The following is a 22021-nucleotide window of genomic DNA, read 5'->3' on the forward strand; positions in this document are numbered from 1 at the left end:
CGGGAGAGCCCCTGTGCCCCCCCCCCCCCCCCGTCTTCCTCCAGTGAGTGAGAAAGAGAGAGCCTTCGGCGATGACGTAATCAGGAGGGTGTGTTTACCGTCTGTTTCTGTGTTTGTAAATAAAATGTAACTAAATTGCGACTCATTAACACAATGGGTTAGTTTGGCTCGCGCTCACCACCCTGCGTTCTGATTGGCTGCGCCCGCGCTTTGCTCCTCTCCGATTGGCCGCTGTTTGGCTGCCAGGCGGAGGGAGGAGGGAGGGGTTGGGTGTTGCCTCGGTGTGCGAGCTTCATTCCAGTGTTGAGCTCTCTCCGGAACCGTCGCTCCGTCCGTCTGCTGCTCTTCCTCTTGCTGTGCCTCTCTGCGCCGAACAGACCGAGTCCCGGAGCATCATGGGAGTGGAAGGCTGCACCAAATGCATCAAATACCTGCTCTTCTTCTTCAACTTCATCTTCTGGGTGAGCACGAGCGCGTGTGTGTGTGTCTGTGTGTGTCCCCTAGCTGCTGGACATCGTCACGTCCCCCACCCATTACCGCGAGGCCTGCTCCGGGACGCGCGCGCACATTGTCGGCAGCAGGGACTCGCGGTGGGGAAATCACGGTCAGCGCGGGAGTCGTGGGGGAGTCGTGCGCGCGCTCTGCTTACGTAACCACATTGTACCTCCGAGGCAAAGTGTGGGTACTGCGCGCCGACGTGCACAGGTGGGGACAGATCAGGTGTGTGACCGCGGGCGACGTTCACTGCTCGGTTTGTGTGGCAGGAAAAGTCAGAGCTGGAAGTTTGGTGTGTTTGGTGTGCGGGCTTTGTGTGGATCACATCCTCCTGTGTGTGTGTGTGTGTGTGTGTGTGTGTGTGTGTGGGTAGGGTGGGTGGAGGGGTTTCCACTGGATGAGTCAAAGCTGTGTTGGGTAATGGATGGTGGAAACATTTGTGGGCAGTTTGTCATCTCCTCCTCCCCCTGCTGCTGCTTTCTTCTCTCTCTCTGTGGAAAGTCCAGGAGCGCCGAGCTGCCGTCCTGGAAAGCTGAAAGTCAGAGATCCCTGTTTTACATCCTTACTAAAAATGAAAGTGAAGCAGCCCTCCATAGCAAACAGAGGCTCTGCACCATTTCATGGGCGGAGTCCACACGCCGCCACAGAGGAGTCGTCCCACCGTACGCATCCATAGACCTGCGGGAGTGTCTCCAGAGCAAGAAGCCGAGGAAGGCGGGGCTCTTCCTCGGCTTCTGCCGTTTCTTGCAGGTATCGGTGATGGCCACTCCCAGCTCGCTCCTTGTCAGCGAGCGGCGTTGTTGCCTTTTACCCCCAAACATCTCCTAAAACTGACCGAGGCGCTCTTAGTGTCGAACCACACGAGCAGCAGCAGGCAGGTAGCCGCTCTCCAAACACAGCACCAACCTCTGAAGCAGGTTCGGCACAGCCCGGCTCTGTTTGTGTGAGCCGGGTTAACAACACCTCAATCCCGCGATGGTCGTTGGTTCTTTGTGTCATCGGTCGAGCGCTGAATCGGCAGGAAAATCTGTGACACTAACAAAACTACAGTCCAAACTTTAACCCTCCTTCATTTTTCAGCTGTCCAGTGGCCCAATTAGAGTGTTTGCCCGGCCAATTCTGGCCCCTGGACCTTATGTTTGACACTCCTTTGATGGCCGACCTGCAGCTGTTAGATGATGACAAACTCACTTAGAAATCAGCGACTTTATCATCACCGTCGGTCGTTGGATAAGCTGTTGTCATAGAAACAGTTTGTTTACACATCTATTTTCTTATCAGCTGTTTACGGTAAACAAACACGTTTGTGAGCGAGTGTGGAACCTGTTAACCCCGGTTACAGTGTAACAGTGTTGGAATATCTAAAACCTTTTTAAAGGCAAAAATTAGATTTTATTGTTTTAAAAAAGTCGCGTCGAGTCCTGGAAACAACACAGCTGATCTCCCCGTGACCCCCACCACCCCCGCCGCATGTTTTATGTTCTCATTAAAACGCGGTGTTCAGGGGACCCTTAGTGGCCCTTTGACGAGCTTCAAGACTTTAATAAATGTCTGATAAATAAAAGAAACTCTGTGTGTCACACTGCTGGGTCTGCTGTATCGTTCGATTTCAGCCGCTTTAATAGAAGTCACAGGAAGTGTTGTTGCCTCTCAGGAAGCCGCAGAGTTAAAAATGTGTGAACTTTTACATGGAAGTGCTGATCAGTGTCAGTGGAGCTGAGGAAGCAGCTGCAGCTCAGCAGCCTGTGAGCTTTCCACCGCTCACACACATCTGGCGTGTCCACGCTCCAGCGCTAACAGGAAGTCTGCGCCTTTTAAAGCGTTGCTGCAATGGAAACGTCTGAAACAACGGGCTTACCCCGAAGTTCTCCGTGTGCAGTCGTCACCTCGAAGCATGACAGTGTGTGTTTGCACGCCATGTACACACACACACACACACACAAAACCCTGTTCAGTTATCTTCGTGAGGACCTACATTGACATAATGCGTTCCCTACCCAGAGCTCAGCTTTAACACACAAAGTTTCCATGGAAAAGAAAACACTGGGAGCCACAAATACTCCCTGACATCTAAAATGAAGATAACACTGTTATTATTTTTACCTTCATGCTTTGTATAAACAACTGAAGTGTTTTGCTTATGAAATCCATGAAGTGCTACAGAGAAAATGTCATTTTATTTCTGGAACGAACATTTTGAACTAAACTAAAAATATAACAAACTGTGGTGAGCCGTCATCCTTGTATCACCTTTGGGATTTCGCAGCCTGTAGCGCAGCCTTGACCTGAATTTTAAAAACAATTGGAAAAAAGCTCTATGCTGCTAAAAATGAAAAACAAGTATTTGCAAAATATCTGCATAAATATTCATTTTACGTGGTTAATGTGTGTGGCGGGGCGTGGTCTGCAGCGCTGCTGTAGGGGAGGCGGACGCACCTCAGCAGCATCTGCAATCACGCCTTGCCGGTTTAACGTCTGCGCTCTCTCTGCTGTTGTTGGTGTGTGTTGGGCTGTGAGCTGCAAAGCTACAGCTGGCTGTGTGTGAAGAGTGGTCAATAAAGAAAAAAGCGTGTCACAGATCACAATAATCTTCCAATTTAGAACAACAAGTTAAAAAGGACTAACAAAATTAAATTCCTTCCATTAAATACTTATAATTCTTTTCCAAACCACGCGGAGCCGCAGTATAAGGACTAAAGAGCCGCAGGTTGCCGACCCCTGCCCCTAACCATCAAAAATGAATGCCTCACCCTAAAGCTAACCAGAACCTAATTGTAACTCTGACACTAAAACCACAGCCTCAAAAATGCCTTTAAATTTGTGAGGACCCGGTTGTGTGTGTCACAAGTGACTGTTGGTCCTCACAGAGATAGCTAGACAGGAACACACACACACACACACACACAGTAAAGTCTTAGAGCTCAGTCTGAGTCGGGGTCTCTGGATTTAATGTCTCCCCCAGGAAAATGTTGGAAATGTCATCTTTCCTGTTTTGTCCATGTGCGGATGAGAAGAAGCCTGAACATATTCAACCAAGCGTGCGGCGGCTTCATTATCTTATCAGCTCCTCTAATCATCAAGCGCCATGCAGCAGCTCAACTCTAACTGTTTAAAGGGGATTTCCACGGGCTGTGAATATAATTAGCAAGAAATGAGTAAAAATACAGGTGGTGGTGATGATGGTGGTGATGATGATGATGCAGGGTCATCCTGTCTGGAGCCCGGCCCACAATGGCCCCTGATTCTGACTGAAAGGCCCGACTCGCAGGGCCACAGCCGAGCAGTCAGCTGTGCGCCGGAGAGAAGAAGCCGCTCACCTGTAAAACCCTCCTGCTGCCAACAACACGTGTTGTTGGCTGCAGCCTCTTCCTGTCAGCGTGGCTCAGAGCTCTCGCTGTAAAGGAGAGACAGCCAGAGCTCTGAGAAAGAAACAAGTCAAAGATCAGCTCGACCCCACAGCCTGCGCAGCGGCGTGATGGTCCGGAGCCGACCCGCCACTTCCTTTTGTTTGTGCGCGTGAAATAAACGTTCTCATGCTGAGCACGAATCTGTTTGACTCGTCCTGGTCAGCTGGGCAGCCCGCTGCAGCTCTTATCTTCATAGTCACCTTTGATTTGGTCTGCCACGCCCTCTTTCAAACCCGGTGGTGGCGGCTGGCGAGCAGCTGTTAATGATTCTCACACCTTCAGACTTTCAGGTAGAAACGATCAAACCTGGATCATGTATCAGGAATCGGTGCTGATTCTCTTTGTGCTTGAATGAGTCTTTTTATTTGGTCTGAGCGTCACAGCAGCTGCTCGTTTCCCGTGAACAGTCGGTGTGGTCGGTCAGGTGACTTTGCTCGCGTGTTCGTGGATCGTGCTCGTTTAGCGGGAGCATTTTTAGGTCTCCACGTGGAAAACGGCCAAATGCTGCCCAGAAATATCAGAGAATAGCTCGCCAACGTTCAGGGTAGCGCACACGCGTGAGCGCAGCCTCCTGTCCTGTCAGGCCGCGGCGTGCGGCAGGAACACTACAGTCCACGGGGAGCGAGGAGGCGTGCAGCAGATGGTCAGAGCGCCGCGTTTAAGGACACACACACGTTACCAAACCTTACTTTCACAGTGTGCCGCAGCTGCTCGTGCAAAGTGTGCGCGCAGCACTGAGGCATACCACTCCATCATAGCGGCGCACCCTGAACTTTGACCTTCTGAGTAAAAGTGTAGCCGGAGCAGAGGAATGTGGGACCGACTGATCGGAAAAACAGGCAGGAAAATACGAGCGCATGAAGCTGGACTGAAGAGACAGCCCGGCGGCGCTTCTGGACTCGGCCTTAGCGTTCTGTTTGCCGCCATGTTTTCAGGCGCCAGAAGCGACCTCGTTTGGATGACAGGGCGGCGTGCTGAGTTAGCACAGATACCTGCTAATTAGTGCTGATCTTCCCTCAGGTTCTTGGACGCTCTGTTAGTGCAGCTGACCTCGCAGCAGCTGGAAGTGAGCAGGACGCCAAAAAAGCGAGTGAAATCAAAGAAGTGACGTCTGAGTTTGTGTCTCAGGCAGCCGGGTCACGGTCGCATGAAGAGCGTGGAGAAGAAGCCAGCTGAGCTTTGAGTTTGAAGGTTTGAGCTCTTCAGACGTCCCAGTTTACTTTTCTCCCTTTTTGACTAAACGTAGTCTTTAAAAGTAAAGATTGTTTCTATTAATCGAACTTTAAACGGTTAAACAGTTCAACTCTGGGTTTAATCGTGACTCGATTAATCATCAGTTTCTGGTTTTAAGGCGGCGAGGAACAAACGTGTGAAATAAGCCGAGCTGAGAACATCTGGATCATCGCTGAAACGAAAACAATAAAAACAGTCAAACCAAAGTAACGCCGTGACTTGCTGCGTCAAACAGGATGTGGGGGTGGGGGTAGTTTGGAAAGGAGCCGCATGTCCCGACCCCCACCCTTCCTCCAACCCACCCCCAGCATGCCCGACATTCTGCCTCGCGCTTGTGCGGCGGGCAGAAATAGACGGCGGTGGGAGGGAAACTCGAGCTGCGAGGACTCGGGCGGAGCAGCCGTGTTTTCTCTGCCTGTGAACTACGAGCTGAGCAGCAGCTACGATGGAGCTGCTGTTCCAGTTATCCTGAAGCCGCGGCGTGGTACAAAACGCACGTGGATGCTTTCAGTGACAAGATTTCTTCTTCTTGTGCAGCTTTCCAGCTGCCCCGTCCTCTCACGGCTGCCCCGTCCTCTCACGGCTGCCCCGTCAGGTCGCGGCATTCCCCTGAAATAGGAGAGCACCCGCCACCAAAAACCACACCCGGCTTCCTTAAATATCCCGATACCTGCCGGGCTTCCTTTGTGTCTGGTCACAGCAGTCTGGCACATCTGCTCACATCTGCTTTTCCACAGTCTAATAAACTGGTGCCCGTGTGGCTGGAGCTGGTCTGGGAGTCTGTTCTTTGTTGCCTTCACACATGTGCATAACAATAATGACGATGATGACGAAGGCTTCATTAAATGTTAATGACATGAAAACAAAGCTTTTATAAAGTGTTATAGGTGCATAAAATCCAAAGCCAGGTCCTTTTAGTCCATTGGTAGCTGGTTGCTAGGTAACATGGCATCATATCTGATATAGATCCTTCAGAGGTCTGAGGTGTACCTGTGTGCCAGGTGTGCTTGAACTGAACCGAGGTTTGGGGCTTTATCATAGAGCTGGGCGATATGTTTTTTTCATCTCAGGCGATAACGATATATATTGTGATATATATCACGATATATATCGTGATATATATCACGATATATATCACGATATATATCACGATATAAGCCAAATAACGATATTTGTAAGATTTAAAGGTGCCGTTGCTCACAAGTAAAATGTGAACTAATCAGCAGCTTGTTTTGATTTAAATATTTCTTTCCCATAATAAGTTCAACAGGGTAGATGTACTTAAGGAACATGAGACTTTTTCAGATAAATAAAGGCAAATATTGCAAACTACACAAAAGGCAGCCGCTAAAGCGTTTAAGTTTCAAAACAGAACAAACAAAACAGACTAAACTGTCAATTCCACTTAGAAACAAAATATTAATTCTAAAAATAAATCTTAGTTTGTTTTACAGAAGAACAAAATTGACTAACTTGTGTCAACATCAAATAAACTGAGAACTAAAAGGAAATTCTCGATCTCTCCTTGTTGTATAGCTGAGCTTTTCAAACAGTTTAACAGTTACTTTAGTCTGACAGAAGCCGAATGATGAATCAGCGCTTCCAGTCAGAGATTGAGCATGCACCGCTTTATTGTGTTTCCAGACTTGCTTTCGGCACATTTACAGTGCGCTACTCTGTTTTTGTCAGACTTGAAATAGCAGAAATACCTTCACACTACAGAACTTCTGTGGCTCTTCCGTTCAACAATCTCTCCGGCATCATCACCATCATCTGTTTTCTCTTCGGTAACCTTCGCTCACGCTCTCGGTTGGTTTTTCTCTAGTCGGCACACTCATTTCCTCCATTACCCGGGCGGTGCGGCTTGGCACTTGTGCTGTACGTAACAAGTCACATGACGTGACGCTGTGGCTGTGATTGGTTCGGCTCTGCGCTACTTAATCTGGATTGGCTGTTCTTCTTTTTTGAGAAGGTTCATAAACGGTGAGGTCTATCGCAATAGTTTAATTTTTCTATCGAGAAAAAGTTATTTTGCGATACACATCGTTATCGTTCTATCGCCCAGCTCTACATATCATAAAGCTGCGTCAACACAGGAAGTGACCAGAGAAAGTCGATGATGTCAGACAACTGCGGGTGAAAAAAATGGAAGCAAAGTGGGCGTGTCCTAAGATTAACTTGACACTACTTTGAGGTGAATGAGCCCCGCCCCTCCCTGAGCCTGGTTCTGCTGCAGGTTTCTTCCCGCTCTCGCTCAAACGGGACGTCTGCCCGCCGGATTTCTCAAACTGGAATCGTCTTCACCGACGAGCTCGAGTCCCGCCTGACTTCCTGTGAAATCGTCGTCATTAACGCCTTTAATTGTTTTTGGACAACAAAGAGTGTCAGGATCCTCCAGCAGCAGCTGTGAGTCACGTTGGGTTTGATTAAACTGTGATGGGATTGGTCAAACACAGCCAAGCAACTTCGTAATCCCAGCAGGCCAACTGGCCAGAGCACCAAACCAGTAACGGTTCGCCAGTCGCTGCCTTTTATTGTCCTTCAGCGCTGACGGCGTTTGACATTTAAGAAAAGCTACGAATCAGTTTCTGCACAAGTTTCAGGAAACGAATAAAGAAGCAAACAAATGTTGATAAGTGCTTAAAGACCTCGCCACAGTGGGGCTTCCCACAGTGGCGTGGAGGCATGTAAACCACCTCACTGTGGACACGCAGCGTGTTCACTGATGCTGGAACAGCCCGGAGCAGTTAGTGTGACCACCAGCTACAGGTGGGTGGAGTCTGGGTGGTGTAACTCGGCGCTGGAGTAAGTGCACATCATCGTGCAAACCTGAGCCTTTCCAGCCTGTCAGGAGTCTCCCAGCACATTGCACCACATGTGATTCCTGCAGTGCATATTCGGGTGCAGCTAAAATAATGAAGATGTTCTTCTTCTTTGCAACAACGTGGAGCAAGTATGCGAGAGGAGAAGCCGTGATTGTGGCGCTGCAGCTGCTGCGAAGGCCTGTTTGTGTAAACGAGCGAGTTTAAGGCGAGCACTTTAACCCACAGACAGCAGTGATAACATCAACGATATCGCCTCATAAATACAAATTAAAATGTAAATGAATAACCATCGGTCATTTCCACATTCATCCAGGTCAGCCTGGAGGAGCTGCTGCAGGTAAGAGCTCAGAGTCCGGCTGTGTTTGTGATCACGTAGAGTCCAACTGCAGGCTTCTGTCATTTATGTGACACATCTGGTTCAGCTCCAGTGATACTGAGACCTCCTGCATCACTTAGTGACATTACTGTAGTGACCTGCGATGTAAAGCACCTGAATGTGACTGTTGTTGTGCTTTGATGCTGTATAAATAAAGTTGAACTGAATGTAGAGTCAGACACGCAGCCCTCCCTGCGTTCGACGGTAACCTGCAGGCCGATAAAGGCTGAGATGGGTCTGTCTCGGTGCGTCTCTGCGAGAGACCCACCGAGTCCAGATCTGCTCGTTTCAGAGCAGGAAGAACCTGTTTAAGCAAACTTTGATCTTTGGAAGGAAGTCCGACTTGGATCATTTATTTATTATGAAGTACGGTTGAGTCAGTCAGCTAACATCTTATCACGAAGTGTTTTTCCTGGCAGAGCTCCTGCAGTGTCTGCACAATGGGACCAACAGGAAGTGGAATGTCTCAGCAGGACTGGCTGAAATTATATATTTTATAAAAGCCTCCAATCTGCTGTTAGAATAATGTTTTTTTCTCTAAACAACTGTGTAGCGTGATGGAGAGAGAGGAGAAGGCGGCTCGGCTCAGTGAAAGTGAGGCCTGAGCTCGTTTCTGAAACAGGAAAGAGTTTCTTCTGCTGATGAGACTCGGACTCCAAAAAGCAAACGACTTACTGAGCTGTGACTTCTGCAATCTCGACCTTCAACCTGTCCTGAAATGATCCCAGGTACCATAATCATGGTTCACGTGCTCACCAGCACCCCGGTCGAGCTGGCTCCCTTTGAGCCGCATCCAGCTCATTGAGACTCCATCATCGTACATTTAGCTCACGTTCCACACGATGATCGCTGGAACTCCCCGTCGCCTCGCCACGAGTATAAAGCTGCGTTCGTACTTTTAAATGACAAAGGTAGTAAACACCTTAAAAGGTTACTTGGCAACAAGAGGCGGGACTGTTGGTCAAACTAATGACCGCAGGAGTCAGAATGAAAGACGCCCTGAGCGCAGTCCGAGTCCTCGGTGCTCTCCCGGCTCTGCTCGCTGATAAATGTTCAATTTGTGAAAATCTGCTGCGCTTCAAAAGGGGCGGGGCTTATGACACAATCTATGTTTACCTGGACACATGGACTCAAAGCCTGACTGGAGTAAAAATGCTTTGTGTAAACGTGCCAAGAATCTGTTCCTCCAATCAGGATTAGATCATCAGTTTGACAGGTGTGCGTTATGTCTCACGGGGACGCGTGACGATCTCGTCTGAAGACGTTTATTCTGGACGAGGCTTGACTCGTGCTTTTCTTCGATCCTGTCAGAGGCCGCGTCCTGAGCAGGACTTTCTGGATCCTGTTCAGTCGGAAACCTGAAGCCTGTTCTCGGTTTGTCTTCACCTGATCTCTGTCTGGCGTCTCTGGCGGACATGTTTTTGTTTTCTCCCTCACTTCCTGGATAAGTGATGGGGTCAGACTTGCAGAAGTGATGGTTTTTGTAACCTAGCAACAAGCACTTGTGACACTGCGATGAGGATGCGGTGGGCGCGTCCAGCGACTCTCATCAATATGCGTAACTTTTTCCACACTCGGAGCGTCTGCCGTCTTTGCAAACGTCACACCGACAGTTTCCACTGAACAGTAAATGAGTCAAACAGCTGCTCGCCATCTAAACACGGCTGCATGTGAACGCTCTGCACAGTTTCACTCCCGTGTTGTGAAAGATGAGGACATGTCACCATCAGAAAAGGAACAGCAGCGGAAAAATGAAGTGACGAATCCGACCGCCGTCTCCCACCTGATTTTAAACAAACTTCAGTCAGAACGAATAAAAACACTCTGACCCCGTAACGACGGCGTGCTCGTACCCTCAGACCTCCCTCGCCCACTTCTGATGCTGACCCGTTATGTAAACTGGTCTTGTTGGTGGGGTTGCTGCTGTCGGGGGTAAAGAGTTAAGTGCTCCTCAGGAAACCGCTCTGAGAGGCTGTTCGGCCTCCCTGAGTCATGCTCCAAGTGCGTGTGTCGTGGTGTTGATCTGGTTGCTAGGCAGCAGCATGCTGTAGAGCTGGAATGGACCTCGATAATGGAGGAGGAGGAGGAGGAGGAAGATGGGGGTTGTTTTGGTTTCAGTGAAGCTTGAGTTTAAAATGGAGATGATGAGCGTCATTTTTCAGCTTCACAGCTTCAGCAGCTCGGTCTTATTGTGCTCGTTTAGATCACAGCTGCATTTATAGAAATCAGACCAACAGGATGATTTTGGAGATTACATCAGCCCAACATGCTGTCATGGATACAGGAGGGAAAGCAGTCATTGAACTTTCCTCCTCACTCTGACTTCTTCCTGCAGTCGTCTTCGTCTGTGTGTTTAATTTGAAGTGGAAACGTGTGTTTTGCCGGCTTGTTGTTATCAGGCGCTCACAGAGATTTCCTCTGACTGGGGGAACCATGTGACCATGTGACTGGGGGAACGTGTCGCTTCAGATCGGTTGCAGATGTTTCTCAGACCGATGGTGGAGCATACACCAGAATCTCACATTGATGGGCTGAATAGAATAGAATAGAATAGAATAGAATAGAATTCAACTTTATTGTCATTGCACATGCACAGGTACAAGGCAACGAAATGCAGTTTGCATCCATCCAGAAGTGCTTTTAGTGATATAGATATATTACAATATATATTAGCAATAATATATATATATGTAAGTATATTACAGAAATGGGTCTATTATGGTATGTTATATGGTCACGGTATGAAGTATGTTATGAATGTGCTATAACTATAAGTATGTACAGGCTATGAACAGGATATAAATATGAAAAACTATACAGAAATATGAGATATGAAGATGTGTTCAACTTTTCTCTCAGTTTTGATGGTTCAGTCTCTCTGAGGAGCCTCATATCTACAGTCTGTGTTTTACCTGCAACAGGTGGTGGTAAGTCACGCCCCCTAAGTAGACTACTGTGATTTTACACCCCTGAAAGAATTAGTTGGAGTATAAGTGGATGCTGAGAACTTTTAGTGCTTCACCTGCAGTCAGACAGGAAGTGAAACCATTACTTTCCACCAGACTCTGTTTTATTTTATCTTAATTTAACTCGTTGCTCTTCCACCCTGATTTGTGCAGCTGTGTGACTTTGGTGTTTCAGTGTGGATGCATACAAACAGCTTTCACGTGGATGACTACATGTGCCGTGTTCTGCGTTGCAGCTCACCGGAGGTGTAATCCTGGGAGTGGCCCTGTGGTTGAGACACGACCCCAAGATCTCCACCCTGCTGGGTCTCGAATATGATGGAAACCACGCCCCCAGCACCTTCTACATCAGTACGTACTCATCTGTGTCTGCTTCATATCACGTCACCACGTCATGCTCCTGTCTGTTTATGAACCTTTTATTTATCCAGGTAACATGTCACGGCCCTGGTTCATGGCAGCAAAGGTCGAAACGGTTAAAAACAAATGCAGCGGACTTTCCTGCCGTCAGTCATTGTTAGATATGAAAGCAGAAGGATTCATTTAGTGCTACAATCATATGTATGTGAAACATTAGCTCGGTGCAGGTGTGATTCGCACCGATCTGAACCAGGATGCACCTGGTTGTGTAGCGTGCAGCTAGACATTGGAGCTGAAAAACATCCCGTGTGAACTACAGATGCTAGCTAGCAGCTAGCCTTGAGATGAAGGATAATTCTTGCATTTTTGGTTCGCTTGGAGTTCACGGGACTCGAGCCAGAGTTCAACTACAGGCGTGAAAACGTCCTCGTGTTTAGCAGCTCAGTAACTTCCAGTCAAAATCGGCCTGTTCGTGCAGTGACCTCACAGCAGCCATATTATTGGTCACATGATGTCATTGAAAATGCTCCAACAGCACAAACACGGTCCAGGTGAAGCTAGCAAACAGCTAGCAGCTACAGCCACCTGTCCGTCAAAGAGGCCACGCCCCTAATAATGCAAACTTTAATACAATTTAAACAGGTGAGTTATAGAAGCAGGTGTCATGAGGAAGGAAATGATCCACAGAGACCAAACATGTTTATGGGGACTGACTCACTGCTGCCCCTGCTGGTTAGGACTGTCCTCTGTGAGCACCTGCTCACCTGGTCAGTTTTACTGAGCTCATGATTAAATATATTAGTGAGTGAAGCCTTCATGTCCCTAACACTTAGTTTATACCTATTTATTAGACACTATCATAGTTTAACGTTATTATTTTAACATTAATAATGAATCAATCGTGCATCTGCCTCACGGACTGAAGTAGTTCCACTTATCAGGGCATAAATAGTTGATGTGGATCTATCAGAGGAAACACATCAGCTCGCTGCGATGAAAGCTCACCGTCCTCCTCGCTCTTATTAAAGCTGAGATGAAATCAAATGGGTTTAAAACGCCGTCCAACAGATGTTCTGAAGAACGAACAGATGAGGTTGTAGCGTGGTAGGAGGGGCCTGGGTTTGAACGCCGGTGGGGTCCCGCTGTGTGGAGTTCTCCTGGATTCCTGGATCAACTCCTGTGGTTCTTTCCTGGACCAAGAACCAACAAAGGAACCTGACCAGAACTTTAAATCCTCCCGACACACGACTAAAACATCCTCGTCCTCCAAATGTTCGGCTTCTTTAATTGCAGTCGTGGATTTTCTCTGACTGAAATCATGAGCGGCGGCTCTGAGCGGCCACCACGCCTTGTAGACGAGAGAGAGGCTGCTGCAGCGCGAGGATGATGGTATCGTGTCGGGCGTCAGCTGGGAACGGGCTCAGGAAACGCTGGACAGTTTGAGGATGGAAAAAGTTGATATGATGAATGTTATTTCCTGCTGAGTCCCACAGATTCAGGGTTTGGCGTGCCCGATCTGTGAAGCCAGAGCATGTCGATCCCGCCTGCAGCTGCTGCAGTGATGGGGGGGGGGGTTCTTGGCCCACTGCAGGCCTCTTTGTACCAATCAATCATGGTTTGAATACCACAGGGAGAGGCAGAGTGTTGCTGCTCACCATGATGTGCATCACTTCATGGACACGGCTTTCCGTTCTCTAATGGCTGCAGGAAAACGCTCACGCAGCGAAAGCCAGACTGGTTTTTGAACATCCCAGTGAGTCCAGTGCAGAGAGGCGGGGCCATTCGTGCTGTGCAGTTCTGTCACAAACACACAGTATGGAAGCTGCTGTTGGTGGAGCATTCAGAGCCCACTTTTAAGCTGCTTCAGCTTCCTCTGCAAGCTGCTTTGCAACCCAACAGCTCCTCCTTTTCATTGTAACTTAGTCAGTGTGGTCATCCAGAGGAGGGGGCCAGGTGTGTGCTGGTGCAGGTATCATGGCCGGTCCTGGCGCCATGCTGCTGTCTGACAGAACCGTCAGAGGACGACACGAATAGGTTTTGTAACGCCGCCATGTTGCAACTCGGGTGGAGCGTGGGATTCGCAGCATGAATGCGGTCGTCATGTGACACAGTCAGGAGGAAGTGAAGCTGAACGCTCTCAACTTCTCGTGGTATTCGTGACTTGTAGGTCAGAGGCTGTTTTGAGAGCTCAGCCCGCCGCGCCCAAACCAACAGCTACTTGTGATCAGCGCTGATGGAGCGCACACAGGCCGCCACGTGACCCCGTTTAAAAACGGCTGTGACGAGATGCGAGTCGTTCCCCCGTCTGTGAGTCACCTCAGGGAGAGATGAAAGCTGGCGTTACAGGAAAAGCAGAACTGGTGTGATTTAGCGAAAGAAAAGTGAGGAAGAGTCTCGCAGGGAAAATAAAGGCGTGGCTGTTTGGACGGCGCCGTCGGGCTGCGGTTGTTAAAGGGGAAAAGCTGCGCTCATTAGAGAGGATCCACTCAGGGACTTTCTCTGCAGCGGCCTCGATGATTGCACCCTCACATTACATAAAGCCTCCCTCTCATTCCCGAGGAGGGGAGGAAAAAACACTGTCGGGATAGGAAAAAATTCCTCACTTGCTCCTCCTCCTCCTCCTCAGTGGCCCCACCCCTCCTCCCCCCTCCTCTGTGAGAGTCTCCTTTGCTCCTGCTTTCCGTCCCCATCTGGTTGTGTTTAGCGTTCAACTCAACTTATTTTTCCGCGGCTCCATCGCCATCTTTCCCCCTACATCTGTTTCTCTGCTTTCTCCCGGCGCTCACAGACACAGTGACCCTCCTCTCGCCGTTCTACACGATTAAACACACGCACACACTTTAAACTGTGTTCTGAAGCAGCGACAGACGCCTGAACAGTCGCCGTGAAATGTGCTCGTGATTCTAAAAATTAATTCTGGAGAAACTAATGTTGCTCAAACACGATTTCTCACTTCCTCCGCTGCCGTGCTGCAGATTTCTCAGTGATTGAGGAGTCAGGGGTTTGGTTTCCTGCAGGTTGCATAATCTTTTGTTGCACAGTTAGTAAGAATTTTATCTGACCTCACAAATGCTTTTTAAAAATCAGACTTCTTGGAAAGAATAAAGAAGTGTAACCTGATGAGTCAGACGTAGATTCATCTTGTAAACCTTGCTCTGGATCGTTCCCAACAGCTCTTCTGTCTTTGTCACAAAGTGGAACGTTGAGAACTTTATTTTGAAATGACTTCCTGTCATGTACTTCCTGTTCCAGTGGCAGATGTTCCAATTAAACATAAAGTTTCTGATGGTGTTTTTTCTACTCTTGGATCTGAATGATGTCACAGAACCGGGATAAAAGCCACACCCTTTTTTCTTTGTGAGTTGTAGCCAATTAAAAGAAAGTTGTCTCAAAGAGGGAGGAGCTAAAATGGCGTGTTGCGGAGGATGAGCTGAGGCCCAGTGTCAGAGGATTATTTTGAATATTTCAAACTGTTAATCATGCAAAGCTGCTCTGTAAGATCAGAATAATTCCTCTTTGCATAAGTCGTCTTTGAGAGCTCAGCTGCTGCTGATGGAAAGTTAGCATGGCGCTCGCTCGGAGCTCTGGAGCGAGGCGTTAATGGCGCTGTGACGCACGTGTAGAAGAACGGTATGAATATGCTTCAGTTCAAGAGTAAGCTACTTACCCACTTACTCTCAGTTACTCTGCAAGGCCCGTGTATGATGTAATAATCATTGTAATAACTCAGTGCGAGTGAATGCTGTCAGCGGCAGAGGCTCGCATCCATCAGATCATCAGTCTTCATTTATTCACGAGCTCGTGGCGAACGTTGGGTCAGAGACGGCTCAAGTTTTGGTCTGAACTTCTCTCTCACGGGCTCCATCGAGCTCTGAAGCTCTCGCAGATCTTCACACTTCGTTTGTCATTCAGCACAAACGTCCTCTGCGACTCTTACAAGACACTGATGTGGAAGATGAGCAGCCCTCTGTGAGCACTACAGTCTCAGAAACCAGCCGTGTACACGACGACCTGTCGACAGGTGACTCTGACGTACTCTGATTACATCCTGTGGAAACAGATGTTTTAAATTATGACTCGGAACCAAATATTCTCCTTTATCTTAAACATAACATTTCATATTTGCAGTAAACTTTATGAATTTAAAAATGCTGGACGTGTAGGGCGGGGCCTAGTTGAGCTGTACCAGGTGAAATGCACCTTTTTCACAATAAAAGCCTCTAAACTATTTTTTTTTTAAATCTCCAGTAAATGTCTGAGGACACGGGGGCTTCAGGAAGTTTCGTGCTCTCAGATCACTTGACTCCACTTGACTCAGTTTCCTGTTCAGCAGCAGCTCACTCACACAGCGACACCTCCAGCACCCAGATGAGTAAACTGAGCCCCCCGGTTTCACGTTGACTCCCACAAGAGTTGAAATGACACCGACGTGTCAGGAAGTCCCAAAGAGTCCCGACAGTCGGCCACATTCACAGGAGGGACCAAAATGGAGCAGTAAATATTCCACTACGTGGGGGATTCTTTTACTGGAAAACTCCCCTGACAACAGCTGAGTCACATCCACATTTATTTTTAGTGCCTTTCTGGGTTTGTGCTCAAAGGTACAAAAATGGTGCATCATGAACTGGGAATAAAGAAATGAAACCACCACCTGGTTAGTCATGTGACTGCGTCATATGTGGGTTCACTGTGGTTCCTATCAGAGAGCATCCAACCTTTCCAGGTGGATCTGCAGGAGCCTCGTCGCTCTGATGCAGAAACCTCCAGATCAAACGTTCCCGGGAACGCACATCCACATCCAAAGACGTGCAGATTTATTTATGGAGACTCGCTGATGCCCACGCATCACGTCATTGCTGTTTAAAAATGTTTGTCGTTTCTTAGGAATACAGAAGTTTTCTTAAATTACACGAAATCAAATATTACATCAGAAATTCCCCTTTTGGTTTTTTGTTCGACTTCCTTTTCCAACCAAAGAAACCGCGTCTGCTTATCGCAGCTGTTTGTGTCATTTCGGTTTCACTGAGCGAGTGGAGGCGCTTCCTGTAGCTGGTTAACGCAGGCAGGTTTTAAAATGCCGTCGACTGTCATGGACTCGTGAAGACTGGCTTCAGTAACCGTTGACGCTCTGCTGAGGCTGCTTGAGTGAGCGCTCTCTGCAGATACCCCGAGAAAAACGCACAAACCGCTCTAATGGTCGCCAAAGCACGACTTTATTGATGCACGCTGAGGTTTCACAATTTGTCATTGAGGTCGTATTTATGGGGGAAAGGGTTCAGGCAGGAAGCGCGGGCACCGCCATGTCTGTGTTTTAGCATCAACCTTGAAGTTCCACCTTAAAGTTCCACCTTAAAGGTCTTTATCGCTTGTTCCATTGTGGAGTTTCCTCCCGAGGCTGGACTACTGTATCAACAATAACTGTAATAAAAGGAAAAAGTAACAGGAAGCAGCAGAAGGGAAGGTTTCCACCGTACGAGGAACAATCCCCTGATGACCTCACACATGGGTAAAATATTTGGAGGTCGGGTTATAAAGGCTGGATCGTCAGAGGGAAATTCCGAGGTTATTTTCAGCAGCGAGCGGAGAAACAAACGGACGATGGTGGAAGCGGCGACTCTGTGCTCATCAGAAAAGACAAATGATAATAAATCTGAGGCTAACCCACAGAGAGCCGGGTGGAGGCAGATCTCCACCCACCACCACCAAGTCCTGCTCACAGGGGAGAAGCCGGTCGTGCTGCTGTAATCAAACTGAGGCAGAGCAGAGCTACTGACACAGTGACTGTGAGGGTGACGTCTGTGGACTCACAACAGTACCGTCTGTTTTCTGGACGGTTGAATCAAAATTGTTGGAGCAGACAAAGTAAAGGTTTCCAGGAGAGGAACCCATCAGTCTGAAAGTTGAACCACGGTTACATTTTTAACTGGATGAAGGAACGAAACGAATGTAAAGGAACCAAAGTCCCGAAGCTCCAAAAGGCCAACGTCCTGAGACAGAGTCCACAGGCTGTTCTGGTTCTGGACCAGGGCTGCCACAAACGATTGTTTTTGCAATTCGTCGACTAATCAGATGATGCATCCATCAGACATGAAACAGCTGATTACAGCCAGCATTGAAGTGTTTCAGTGTATGCTAACTAAAAATAAAGAGCAGATGATAGTTTATCAAACTTTTAATTAAATGTCCAGATTGTCTCGGTGGAGTTTAATAAACTCGCCGTCTGCTCCTTGCTATCTAAAATATAACAGGACACTGGAGTAAACTCTCGACCGTCTCACACTTTTCTGTTTGACGTTTATTCAGCTGTGTGAAAACCACCCGGGGGATTAATAAAGTTTTATTTAATCTAATAACTTTAATCTCAGCCAAACCGATTTACTCACGAACAAATAAAACACTAAAAAAGCCCAACAATAACATTTTTAGGTTGTCTAAGTGACTTATATATTACGTTTAACCTGAGTAGCGAAACTCCGCGGTGATCTGAAAACGATTTGCCGGGAGTTTGCGGTTCTCTGCGGCTTCAGTGACCCTCGAGCTCCCGGCTAGCTATCGAGCTGGTGGGTAGCAGACGTCTCCGAAAACGTCGGAGCGCTTTTGAAAATATGTGGTGTCTTGATAAACTGAGCAGATATTTGAGGTTTACACAGCTACATTCTCGCCTGAAAACATGTTAAAAGTTTATTTTGTGACCCAGAAAGAATAATAAGAGTAATTTTAAAACTAAGTAGCTGCCGCCATTGTTGGAAACTGGAATTGGCTGGGCTGCGCTATGAATCCTGGGATATGTAGGGCCACGAAGGTTTTACACCAGCATCCTTCAAATCTGGGGAAAAGGATTTGGAGGAGTCTTTGAATTTGGACAGTCTTCGTCGTGTCCTGTAATCAGCCTACAAATGTGCCCTCTGGAGGATGCGGCTCCTGAATTTGGACACAGCTACGATGCCGGAGGTTGCTTCTTCTTCTTCTTCTTCGGGGTTTAACGGCAGCTGGCATCCTTGTACATGCAGTGCTGCCATCTTCTGTTTCAGTCCGTTATTACACTCTTAAATCCTACTACTTATTCCTGCGACTTTTGTGATCTTACAAAGCTTCAAACGACGCGTCGACTATTAAATTAGGCGTCGACGATTTTGATAGTCGACGTAACCGTGGCAGCCCTATTCTGGACATGGTTTGGTTATGAAACACGGACCAGAAAACTGATACTATGCAAATTATGCAGGAAACCGGCCCCCACCACAGACTCAAACACTGCAAACCTCTACAACCACCTGCGCAAGAATCACATGACAGAGTGTGCAGAGTTTATGGATGAGAAGCAAAAAGAGTTCAAAATAAACCTTAGACTCAAACGTTAGAACAGGCTTTTCCCCGCAGCACGCCGTGTAATAAATACTCACAAAGAAAACGGCGGCCGTTACAACTTATGTCTAAAAATGTATCGTTTCGAGTGTCAAAACACTCGACTCCAGCTACACGACGCGCAGCTGGAAACACTTCACGCCAGTCGAGCTGCTCGAGATTCACAGAATTTACAGAAAATGCATTATTGTGTGATTTATATCGTTATCGGGATGAGAAATGTCTGAGAGTTTGGTCATATCGCACAGCCCTAGTGTCGGGTTTGGCTTTCACTCTGACCAGCCACGAGTCATTCCCGTGGGATTAGAGACAGCGCTCCCTCTTTGGCGGGTTCCACGTCCTTCTGTTGGTCCAGGTTCTGGTTCTGCTCAGCGTAGTGGCTCAACAACCACCTCTCCACCTGCTGCAGCTCGCAGAGGTGGTGGAGTCTATCCTCGACGAATGACGTCGAGGATAGCGGCAATCTGATTGGCGAGGAAGGAGTGGAGCTGAGAGCGAGCGGCCTGTACAGATGCAGTTTTATATGTTTTCTCCAGACAAATAAAAATGAGAAACCACGGATTCTTCCTGCGGACGTTCGTCTGTGACATCTGAGAAGATCTCGGCACAAAGCCGAGGATCTCACATTCCATCAGCTCCTCTTCCTGCGGAGCAGCGGGCTGAAGGACGGAGCAGAGAGGCTGTAATGGAAGCAAAGCCATAAGAGGATTAAATAAGGAGAGACAGGAAGAGACATTTAAGTAAATGCACGGTTGAGAGCATAAATCTGAATGAGAGAATGCATTACGCAGAGAGGACGCACTGATGGCCGAGCGCCAGGAGAGCGAGGGATGAAGAGCGGCAAACCGCCGGGAGGAGTTTGACACCGGAGAGCCGTAATGGAGGAGATGGAGGGAGCACTTGCCAAGATATCGATTTATAAATTACCTGTAGTTTTGTGGCTCCGAGGGGGGGAGGGGGGTAGAGCAGCAGTTAGTGGTCCAATAATTCAATAATGTGTGAGCCGACAAGCAGGAAGGAGGGCGGGATGAACGCCTCCCAAATAAAAGCATCCGAGTTGAGCGTGCGTGTTATTTTAATAAATTACATTATACATTACATTTTAGTTTTTTATTGTTTATCGTTGATGTCATTAACTGTAAGGTGGGTCTAAATGTGGCGCTCCATCATCTACGTACAGTCTGTGGGTTCCACAGCTGTTGAGAATAAACATGAATGTAGTTCTTTAGGCTTTTATTGTGAAAAGCAGCGTTTGTGTTGTGCCACTGTAAACGTTGTGCGTGTTGAACTTTGCTGTCACTGATCTATCGGCCTCTTGCTGTCGCCGGTGATGGCGACACCGCCGTCCCCGCTGCGGCGGTCTCGCTCAGTGTTTGATTACATTTGCCGGGACGACAATTTGGAATCTGTTTGGGTTCGACTTCCTGTTTGTGTCCGAAGCTGCTCCGAGGGTCTGTCGTCTGTTGTCACTTCAGCGACTCTTCTTCTTCTTTGTGTTTGTTCTGAGCTGAATGGTGTCAAACGTATTTGTTGGCCTTAAAGCGTGAAAGTGAGAATCTGCAGGAAATGAGTGATGGCGGCAGATTTGTGCGTCTCCAGATTTTTCCAGTGAAATTGCTCCTGTGAGCTGGGATCCTGCTGTTCTTTAGTACAAGCTGTTGATTCTAACATGCAGACTTTCTCTGACGCTGTAAAAACTTTCACTGATGACAGACACACTCACAGACTGCAGCACGTTCACGCGTTTGTTCCCATCGTCTTCCGTCTTTACCAGGAATTCTGTGGAAAAATCTGTCTGGTGCCCCGATGATGGATCCGTGTTACATTACAGAGCTGCAGCTTTGTGTTAGAAACCGAGAAAAGTGTGAACATAACAGGAACATGACTCACCACCCTGGCATGAAAACAAAAGTGCGCCACCTGCTGTCCGCCACGCGTCACTACACGTGTTATAAAATGTTGTGAGTCTGTGGTCCTGCATGACTTCCACCCCTCTCCTAACGACCGTCCGTCTGTGTTTCCAGGTGTCCACATTCTGATCGCGGTCGGCGCGGTGATGATGGTGGTCGGCTTCCTCGGCTGTTACGGCGCCATCCAGGAGTCGCAGTGCCTGCTGGGAACTGTGAGTCACTCTGAAGCTTCCCTGTGGACGTTCACACCTGCTAATAGTTTTAATATTTCTATGTGTGAGACGGTGCACGAATAATGACGTGAAAAGATGCCTCGCACCAGGTTTAGCTCCCGACTCGTTTCCATCTGCAGGCCCACGAAATAAACTGTAAGATATCAGGATGCTCAAGCATCCAGGCAAATCCCAAACAGTTGGATCTGTTCATCCGGACATATTCAGAGAAAAAACGCTGCGTCCTGATGAACAGAATCAACGTTTTGGGAAACTGTAAAATCCAAAAACATAAGCAAGAGAAACGTAAACCCCCCCACACACATCCCCACTGAACCTCACAGTATGTCATCAGTGCTGAGCTGACCTGAGGTGGACTCACACCTGAAACCGCAGAGGGCGCTCGCACCCTCATGGCCGCACACAGATCTGTTAATTTATTAATTTTAATTAATTTCATTAACGAAAAAATTGAGGGCAATTTAAGATTCATTAAACAAAAGTATTCTGAGCACGGTCGTAGTGGTCCAAAGGTTGAGATCCAATCAAAGCCTGATTACTAAACCAAACCAAATCGCTTTGCCAATTTCTTTCAGTCATTATATAAAAATTCTGATACATGCGAGGATGACAGTACACTGTCTGATCTCTTAGGAAAGATCATTTTAAAAACACTGCTGGAATCAGCAGCAAAAGAGATGAACCGATTCAGGAACATTACAGATACGGGTAAAGTTAATATTGGGGATGGATACAGGAGAAAATATCTCACGAACATTCAAGTCAAAGTGGTTTTAAATGGCCAAACGAAGTATTTATGAATTCAAATCCTTCACTTATTCTCAGACTTGTTTAAAGTAAATAAAAACAGA

General features: G+C 47.7%; 1 protein-coding gene across 1 annotated transcript in view; it reads left to right on the plus strand.

Annotated features, from left to right (window-relative positions):
• Positions 1–274: 274 nt before the first annotated feature.
• The window catches only part of LOC102777304 (CD81 antigen-like), a 29026-nt gene continuing 7279 nt past the window's right edge, over positions 275–22021 (plus strand). The window contains exons 1-3 of the mRNA XM_087845443.1: positions 275–461; positions 11539–11653; positions 21052–21149. Coding sequence (XP_087701569.1) covers positions 396–461; positions 11539–11653; positions 21052–21149 — 279 coding nt within the window. The 5' untranslated portion in view covers positions 275–395. The remainder of the gene's footprint in view (positions 462–11538; positions 11654–21051; positions 21150–22021) is intronic.

The sequence above is a fragment of the Neolamprologus brichardi genome, chromosome 1, assembly GCF_056152115.1.
Source record: "Neolamprologus brichardi isolate AB-2024 chromosome 1, ASM5615211v1, whole genome shotgun sequence".
NCBI classification, from domain to species: Eukaryota; Metazoa; Chordata; class Actinopteri; order Cichliformes; family Cichlidae; genus Neolamprologus; species Neolamprologus brichardi.